This window comes from Myotis lucifugus, unplaced genomic scaffold, assembly GCF_000147115.1.
Source record: "Myotis lucifugus unplaced genomic scaffold, Myoluc2.0 scaffold_60, whole genome shotgun sequence".
Lineage (NCBI taxonomy): Eukaryota > Metazoa > Chordata > Mammalia > Chiroptera > Vespertilionidae > Myotis > Myotis lucifugus.
The window spans coordinates 3,282,157-3,290,789 of NW_005871108.1; the positions used below are offsets into that span (position 1 = coordinate 3,282,157).

Sequence of the window (8,633 nt, forward strand, 5' to 3'; positions counted from 1 at the left end):
GAATTTTTTTCCATTACACCCTCCCCACAAGGCAGCCAAGTCCCCACCCTCTGACCAGAGAGGTTTCAAGTGTCTGTGTGTGGCCAGCACACTCCCCCCGGGGGATGGGCGTGGATGAGAGCACATCAGGGCAGCTTCAGAACTGAGGCCCCTTCTTTCACTCCCTGGCCCTCATCACCGGGGAGCCCTCTTCTGCTTTTCTCTTTGAGGCCTCTGGCCCTGCCCCCTCCCCCATTCTGTGTTATCAATCTCTTGGCCCAATCCCCCCAGCTCTCATCTTATCTAAGCTCTGGGAGCAGAAATACTCATTGTACAACTCGAACCCAAGAATTTCTGACTCATGTGAGCTTCTCTGAGTCTTTGTTTCTGCTCCAGGGCGGGTAGGAAAGAGAAGATTGGCCCCTGGCATTCCGTGAGGGGAGGCGGGGAGGGCAGCACACAGAAACCTCACAGATTTTTAAATTCACATTTTCACTGGGAAATACAGTTGGTAACACATGGTTCAAAAAGACAGAAGGCACAGAGTGAGAAGCCTGCCTCCCATCTGCCCCCGTCTCACCAAGCTCCCCTTCCAGTTCCTTTGTGCAAACAAAGCAAACACAAATATAGATTCTTACTCCCCACCCTCCTTTCAACGCAAATGGGCACGTGCTGTAAACACTGTTTTGCTTTCCTTTTTTCCATTTCCTCAATTTGGAGATGTCTCTGTATCCTTCGGGAAGATTATGCGAAGCTGCAACAAGCAGCCCGTTAGAAGAGGGCCGGCCGGCTGAGCAGGAGGGAACAACACCTGCAGTTAAAAATCAGGAACATCCCCGCCTGGGCCCGGCCCACTGGAGAGCTCAAGAAACATTTGTTTGTTGAATGAGTAAATGAATGAGTGAATGGGTGGATGAGTGAATGAATGAGTTAAAAGTCCCCCATTTGCCTGACTAGCCCGTCCAGCTAGGTCTAGGGCCGTGGTCGGCAAACCGCGGCTCGTGAGCCACATGCGGCTCTTTGGCCCCTTGAGTGTGGCTCTTCCACAAAATACCACGTGCGGGCACGCACGTACAGTGCGATTGAAGCTTTGTGGCCCATGCGCAGAAGTCCGTTTTCGGCCTGGGCGAGTCTATTTTGAAGAAGTACTGTTGGTATTTGGCTCTGTTGACTAATGAGTTTGCCGACCACTGGTCGAGGGTGAAGGCCCACTGCCCTTCCAGCTTTCAGAGCAGCTTCCAGCACTGACAGGTTCTCTTCAGACAGAGCCTGGCTAGGACCCCGAGTGTGCACAGCTGGGTGAGCCCCTCCTCATCCTGCTCCTCTCTCCTCAGGCTTCTCCCCAACCTTGTGGACAACTTAGTGAACCGAGTCCTGGCCAATGTCCTCCCGGACTTGGTAAGAACCTATCCCGGGACGGGGAGCAGGAAGCACTGACATTCCCTAGACCGAGGGGCCACGGTTCCGCCTCCATCGCTGCGGACATGCAGCTGGCCCAGAGGGCACCAGGGGGTTGAGGCATGTTCTTGGGTCGACCCTGAGGATCACGGAGGGACAGATTGGCGAAGGGATAAGGAGGTGGAGCTTGAGGATCACACAGTTCTGAGTTTGAGTCCCAGCTCGGGCACTTCCAAGCTGTGTGACAAATCATATCACCTCTCTGGGTCTCAGTTTTCCTGTCTGTAAAATGGGGATTATGAGAGAGCCTTCCCTGTGGGGCTGTGGGGAGGACAGTGCCGAGCACAGAGCAGGTCAGTAAACATCAGCTCCGTTGTAGCTGTCATCCGTGCACGCCCTCCGCCGCCCCCTGCACGGCCCCCAGAACGTCATGCATTCTCTCCCCCACAGCTCTGCCCCATTGTGGACGTCGTGCTGGGTCTGGTGAACGACCAGCTGGGTCTCGTGAACTGTAAGTTCTTCTGCTTTGTTTCAGTCGGCCCCACATCCACTAGTGCCTGACCCGGGCCCAGCCCCAGCAGGCCTGGGGCAGCAGTGCCTGGGAGGAGGACTCAGGGAGGTGGGGCACAGGTCCTTAGAGTGCTGTGTGACTGATGCCTCGAGGGAGAGTCTACCTGGACTTCCCTCTTGTCCCCAAACATTCCTCCACAGTCCCAGAGGGAGGAGGCTCCGCCCCGGGCCCAGGGGGCTGGGCTCTGGACTAGGAGCCAGGAGGCTGGGTTGGAGCCCTGGCTCTGGCCTGGCAGGTGTGTGGACTCTTCCTGTTTCCTCTTCTCTACAGTGAGGGGGTTGGCTTCAACCCACAGAGGGACTGGAGAGGGAGTGGCAGGAGACACAGGGACACTGTCCAGGTTCTCAGCACCAGGCTCCCACACCACCCCGACCCAGGATTTCTGAGTGAACGTTCCTGAGGGCCAGCCGGCCCCATAGGGTGCACGTCCGTGTGGACCACAGCAGAAAGGTGGCACTGCGCCGTGCAGTGCAAAGCTCTGCAGCCACACAGGGCAGCCCCCTCTGGTGTGGGCCCATGTCTCTGGGATTCCAGGCCGTCTGAGGCTGGCTTTCCCAGACAGGCAAAGCTCACTCCATTTGTGGCCAGAAACAAGGGACAAAGAGCCCAGAGGGTGAAGCTATTCGTCACAAGCAGGCAGGGAACGGCCAGATCCCATGAAGCACAACATGGCGGAAACCCTAACGCTTCTTGCCCAGCGCACAGGACTTGGCAACTTACAAAGCGTATCCATACCCAGGATCTCACTGCCCGCCCCCCCGCCGCCCCCCACAATACAGTCTAGGAGTGATTAAACCTATGCTACAGAAGAGGAAACTGTAGCTCAGAGAGGCGCAGTGTCTTGCCTGAGGTGACACAGCAAAGAAGAGGCAGAGTTGGGATTTGAATCCAGAACTCTTGCTCTTTCCGTGGTGCCTGGAGCTGGAGCCTTGCTGCCTTGGGACACAAGAAGGGAAGGCGTCTGGGAGGGTGAGGGTACCTCCCTGTGACCCCCACCTTTGCCCGCAGCTGTGATTCCTCTGGGGATATTGGGAAGCGTCCAGTACACCTTCTCCAGCCTCCCGCTTGTGACCGGCGAATTCCTGGAGGTGGACCTCAACGTGAGTGCCTGGACTTCGGGGCGAGGGGGGGTGGCCCTCTCCCTACAGGCAGGGGAGGGGAGGAGGGTCCCCCGGGCTGAGTGCCTGGGAAGCAGCGTCTGAACGAGACCCTTTTACGATTAGGTCGGCCCTTCTAGGAGCCGTGTTAAAAACGCAGTCCCGGCCAGCACTTCTTAAGTGCTTACTGTGAACTAAGCGCATTGCCAATCTGACCTCTAGCAGCCATTGGAGGAAGGCACTCTTACTGAGGAAACCGAGGCACAGAAAGGTCAAGCCCCTGTCCAAGGTCACTGCTAACAGATGTAAACCTGGCATCTGAACCCAAGCAATCTGGCTTCTAACTACTCGCGCTACTGCTTGGGCCCGGGTCTCCTGGAGAAATGGACCTGGCCAGCAGTGTGCTGGTTGGCGTTAACAGCCAGCTCTCAGGGTTAGGAAGAAAAAGCCTGATTTGTAAGGTTTGCTGCTATCCGTGGTATAAATGCTCCCACCACGGCCAATTTCAAGCTGCCCGCCTGACTCACTGAACACAGCGTTTGGAAGAGAGGCGTGGACTCGGCTCTTGTGAGCTGGTGTGCTCCAGCGCACCACTGAATCTGGTCGCTAACCGTGCCCGGGGCGCACACACAGTCAGACTTCCCGTGGGCCGCACGAACACAGGTGCTTCCCCACGTGCCCCATCAGACACAGGGCGCAGGTGCACACCCCTGCTCTCATGTACACAGCACCCCTGTGCGCACGGATAGATGCACACCCGGTATATGCATAAACTCTAGCCATTCAAGAGCTCCTTGTTGGTCGCTTGCTGTGTGCCAGGCGCTGGGCTGGGGCTGGAGGTGCAGTGGTGCACAGGGCATGATTTCTGTCCTGATGGAGCTTGCAGTCTATTGGAGGGGACAGGCCATCCAAGAATCACTCAAACAAATGTACAGGAATAGCTCGTGAGCACTGTGAAGGAGGGTCCCAGGCTATTAGAGCCTACAGCAGGGATCTGACATACCCACGGAGGTCATGGAGGGCTTCCTGAAGGAGGTGACACTTGAGCTGAGACCTGCTGGATGAATGGAACATACAAGAGGAGCGTGAGGGGGAGGGAACAGTGTGTGGGAGGCACCATGGTGGGGGTGCTGAGGTGGTGGCAGGGACTGACAAGGCCCTAGTGGCTGCTCTGTAGAGGCGGGGCTGAGGGGTAGAGTGGCTCGAGATGAGGTGGAGAGGCCCCCGGGGAAGACTACACAGTGTCTTGTAGGCCATGGACAAGAGCCTAGTCTTTAGAGAGTAGATACACCAATGTGTATTGTGCGGGTGCATAAACATGCCAACTCATATGGCAGGACTGAGGTGGGGAGAGGATCTGTGTCATACATGTATTTAAAACAAATGGCAATATACCATGGCTATAATGATAAATGGTCATAAAGTGGGAACTGCAGAGACCCTCTACCATCACACATTGAAGAAGATCTCAGGCCATAAATGAAAGAGTCACTCAGACCCAGTGGGTTTAATCAAGGAAGGCTGCCTGGAGGCAGAGTCAGGGCCTCACCTAGCCTTCAGCCTCCTTCCTCAACTTTCCTCCCTGCACCCCTCCCCCTGACCCCTTCTGTTTCTCCAGACTGTGGTTGGGGAGCTTGGAGGAGGGCTCATCGACTATCCACTGGGGCGTCCAGCCACGGCTCCCAGGCCAACGATGCCAGAATTGCCCCCCATGGGCGACAACACCAACTCCCAACTGGCCATTTCTGCCAACTTCCTGGGCTCAGTGCTGACTCTCCTGCAGAAGGACGGGGCACTGAATATTGACATCACCAATGGCATGGTGAGTGGTGGCCCCATTGGGAGTGGGGCAGGCTGGGCAGCAAATTGATCCTGTGGTCCCCACGGCCTTGGGGAAATTGCTGTAAAGTGAGAACTATAGACAGTCCACCCTTTGACTCATCTCCAGTTCATGGACGTGTATCAGTTATGTCCGTGTTTACCAAAGCACGGTGCCTAGGAAGATTCTAGGTGATTCAGAGACATGGCATTAAACAACATCAAACCATATGGTGAGAAAGTTTCTCACTATGCCATGTTATTTAATTTTATTCCAATCCTTCGTAAAAAGCATACTATGCATACATTTATATGTACTTCCATGTAAATGTTTAGAATCCTTTCACCTGGTAAGCACTCACACTAAGTAACTAAAAGATATATAAGAATAAAACACTCTTGGGTATGCTCTGGACTCATTTTCTCTCCAAACCTTTCCTTCTGAAAAAATTTCAAGCCTTCAGCAAAGTTGCAAAATAGCACAACTAGTGCCCAAATATCCTTCACCTAGATTCCATAGTTAATATTTTGTCATATTCGTTTTGTAGCTATCCGTCCATCTGCCACCTATCTACCCATCACCTGTTGTTGAACAATTTGAGTTTTTAGAGATGTGACATTTCACGCCATAAGCTGCAGTATATATCTCATAAGGACAGGATGTTCTCTAAAAACCACCGTACCAATCATGTCACTCATTCAGAGGAAAGCCTCCCGTCGTGCCAGGATGTAGTTAACCCTCTCTTGCACCCCTAAGTGTCCTCTTTTTAACTCGGGGGGAACAGGACACACACCCACAGCCCTCCACAGACCACAATACCCACGCAGGGAGTAGGGTGTTGTTCTGTTTTTATTGCCTTTGGTTTTACAGTTGCCATCTGTGTCAAGGGATACTGGCTTCCCACTCTGTAGTACTTGAGGTGTTAAAAAGTTAGTCGATTTAAAGAAGATATTAAGCCCTAGCTGGTTTGGTTCAGTGGATAGAGCGTCGGCCTGCGGACTGAAGGGTCCCAGGTTCTATTCTGGTCCAGGGCGCATGCCCGGATTGCAGGCTCGATCCGGGCATGCCTGCTACATGCCCCCATGGTAGGGGGCATGTAGCAGGCAGCCAATCGCTGATTCTCTCTCATCATTGATTTTTCTATCTCTCTCTCCCTCCCCCTTTCTCTCTGAAATCAATAAAATAAATAAATACATAAATAAATAAATAAATAAAAAGGAGAAAAGAAGATATTAAATAAACAACAGTGCAGTGGTTCAGGGATATTGCAGAATCATGCGTTTAGTTGACACTGGTTATGCATGTGGGCTCACTGATGCCCACTTTGTTTTAATAAAGAATTGCATTTTTAGAGGACAAAGAGTTGTCTCCTTCCCTCTAAGGCAGCGGTTCTCAATCTGTGGGTCACGACCCCTTTGGGGGTCAAACGACCCTTTCACAAGGGTCGCCTAAGACCATCGGAAAAACACATATATAATTACATATTGTTTTTGTGATTAATCACTATGCTTTAATTATGTTCAATTGGTAACAATGAAATTGGGGGTCACCACAACACGAGGAACTGTATTAAAGGGTCACGGCATTAGGAAGGTTGAGAACCACTGCTAAGGCATGCCTATGGTAAGCTTAAGTGGCCAGTCTTGTCCATTCAACCACAGAACAGCTACCGTGGTCTACATGGTGGCTGCCAGTTAGACAGGTAGGGCCTCCCAAGGGGTCTTTAAGGGGGAGAAGATTCCCCCACTGGCTGCTGAGAGCATGAGGAAGTTAATCACTATGTCAGCAACTCCTGTCTGTCCCCATAGCCTCAGGGACTCGCATGACTCTTCTTCTTGTCCTGCAGTTTGAAGAACTTCCTCCACTCACCACGGCCACGCTGGGAGCCCTGATTCCCAAGGTATGTAAGGCAGGAGCGTCTCCTTATCTGCAGCCTCCCCCTCCCCCAGGAGCTGAAGGGAAGACACTCAGCACAAGGGTGGGGGTGCTCTGCGCCCCCGCCCCCCCCCCCACCTCCTGGACTTTCTTGTGAGACACCTCAAATTGTGGCCTTTCTCATCCCAGTTGGGGCATCTAAAGGGAGGAAGGGCCTAAGCTCTGAGAGACACAGACCTGGGCTGGAGTCCCCACTTTCCTGCTGGCCTTGGACAACTTGCTTGGTGTTCCCCTCAGTTTTCTCATCTGTAACATGATGAAAAAGTACCCTATGGATGTGGCAATCTGATGGCATTGTGAATGCTCCGGTGGCTCCATCGCAGGCAGTACCAGGTCTGAGCATTATCAGGCATCGGGCAAGTCTTTGCTGGCATCATCACCTCAATTGTCATAAGGGCAGCCCTCGCTCAAATCCAGCAGCCGGCTGGAGCCCTTACGAGCGGTTTGTCAGACTCAAGTGATGTTGTTGGACCCGAAGCAGCCAGTGTGAGACCTCCCGCTCCGCGGGGGCCTGCTCAGTCCGGCCCGGGCTCTCCCCGCAGGTGTTCCAGCAGTACCCCGAGTCCCGCCCGCTCACCATCAGGATCCAGGTGCCCAACCCGCCTTCAGTGACGCTGCAGCAGGACAAAGCGCTGGTCAAGGTGTTTGCCACCTCGGAGATCATGGTGTCCCAACCCAATGACGTCGAGACCACTATCTGCGTCATCGATGTGGTGAGTGTCTGGGGGTGGGAGGGAGGCACGTGCTCTCAAGGGGTCCACAGACTCCTCCAGATCTTCACAGTCCCCACCACAGTGACTACAGGCTTGGCTATGGGGCCAGACGACCTGAGCCAAGTCCGTCTTTAGCGCTTCTAGCTGTGTGAGCTCAGGCAAGTCACTCCCTCTCTCTGTTCTTGACTTTTCCTTCTGCCACGTGGCTAAGGCAGCAGGGCATTATTAAGATGCTCGGAGCAGCACCTGATATTTCCTACGGGCTCCCAAAGTGTTGGTTGTTATTATTCTCACGGGTTGTATACCACCGTGCCTGGCAGAGTAGGCCCTGGTCATGCCTTCAACAATAGTTACTGTGTACCTCTATGTGCTATGCTTCCTATCAGATATTGGAGAAAGGGGGAACTACACAGATGGTTCTGGTTCTCTTGTCCCTGGTACATAAGAGGGGATAGATACAAATGCAATGTCCACAGTTATTTCATAGACAGGAATCCCCTTAAAATCATGCTGCTCCTCTCTCAAGAGGCTTTCTATTAATCCTGAAACAAACCAATTCCCTCACAATGGCCCACAACATGCCCTGTTCACCTTTCAGCTCCTCAATCTTCCCTCCAACACAGTCCCACTCCAGGGCCTTTGCACATGCTGTTCTCGCTGCCTGGAATGGTCTTCCTCCAGATATCTGTATGGCGCACACCCTCATTTCCTTTAGGTCTCTGCTCACATCTCCCCTCCTCAGAGAGCTCTTTCTCTGTCCACCTGTCCAAAATATTCTCACCATTTTCATTCTATCTCTATCTCTATCTCTATCTCTATCTCTATCTCTATCTCTATCTCTATCTCTATCTCTATCTATCTCTCTCTCTCTCTTCCCTCCCTCACGTTTCACTCTCTCTCTCCCCTGCTTTACTTTGTTTGTATCCTTAATCTGACATTGTATGAACCTGCACTTGTTTGCTAGTTTACTGCTGGACAAAAATGCGAATTGTCTACTTCACTGCTGGATCCCAGAGCTTAGCATAGATAAGGTCCAGCACATAATAGGTGCTTAGTAAATATTTGCCAAAGGAATGTGTTGTATGGCGTGCCCCCCCCCCCCCCCCCCCCCCCCCCAGGGA

At 52.9% G+C, this 8,633-nt stretch overlaps 1 protein-coding gene across 1 annotated transcript in view; it reads left to right on the top strand.

Annotated features, from left to right (window-relative positions):
• Window positions 1-8,633, top strand: part of BPIFB4 (BPI fold containing family B member 4) — a 21,093-nt gene that overhangs the window by 3,242 nt on the left and 9,218 nt on the right. The window contains exons 4-9 of the mRNA XM_006089568.3: window positions 1,314-1,377; window positions 1,828-1,888; window positions 2,957-3,048; window positions 4,664-4,867; window positions 6,711-6,764; window positions 7,342-7,512. Coding sequence (XP_006089630.1) covers window positions 1,314-1,377; window positions 1,828-1,888; window positions 2,957-3,048; window positions 4,664-4,867; window positions 6,711-6,764; window positions 7,342-7,512 — 646 coding nt within the window. The remainder of the gene's footprint in view (window positions 1-1,313; window positions 1,378-1,827; window positions 1,889-2,956; window positions 3,049-4,663; window positions 4,868-6,710; window positions 6,765-7,341; window positions 7,513-8,633) is intronic.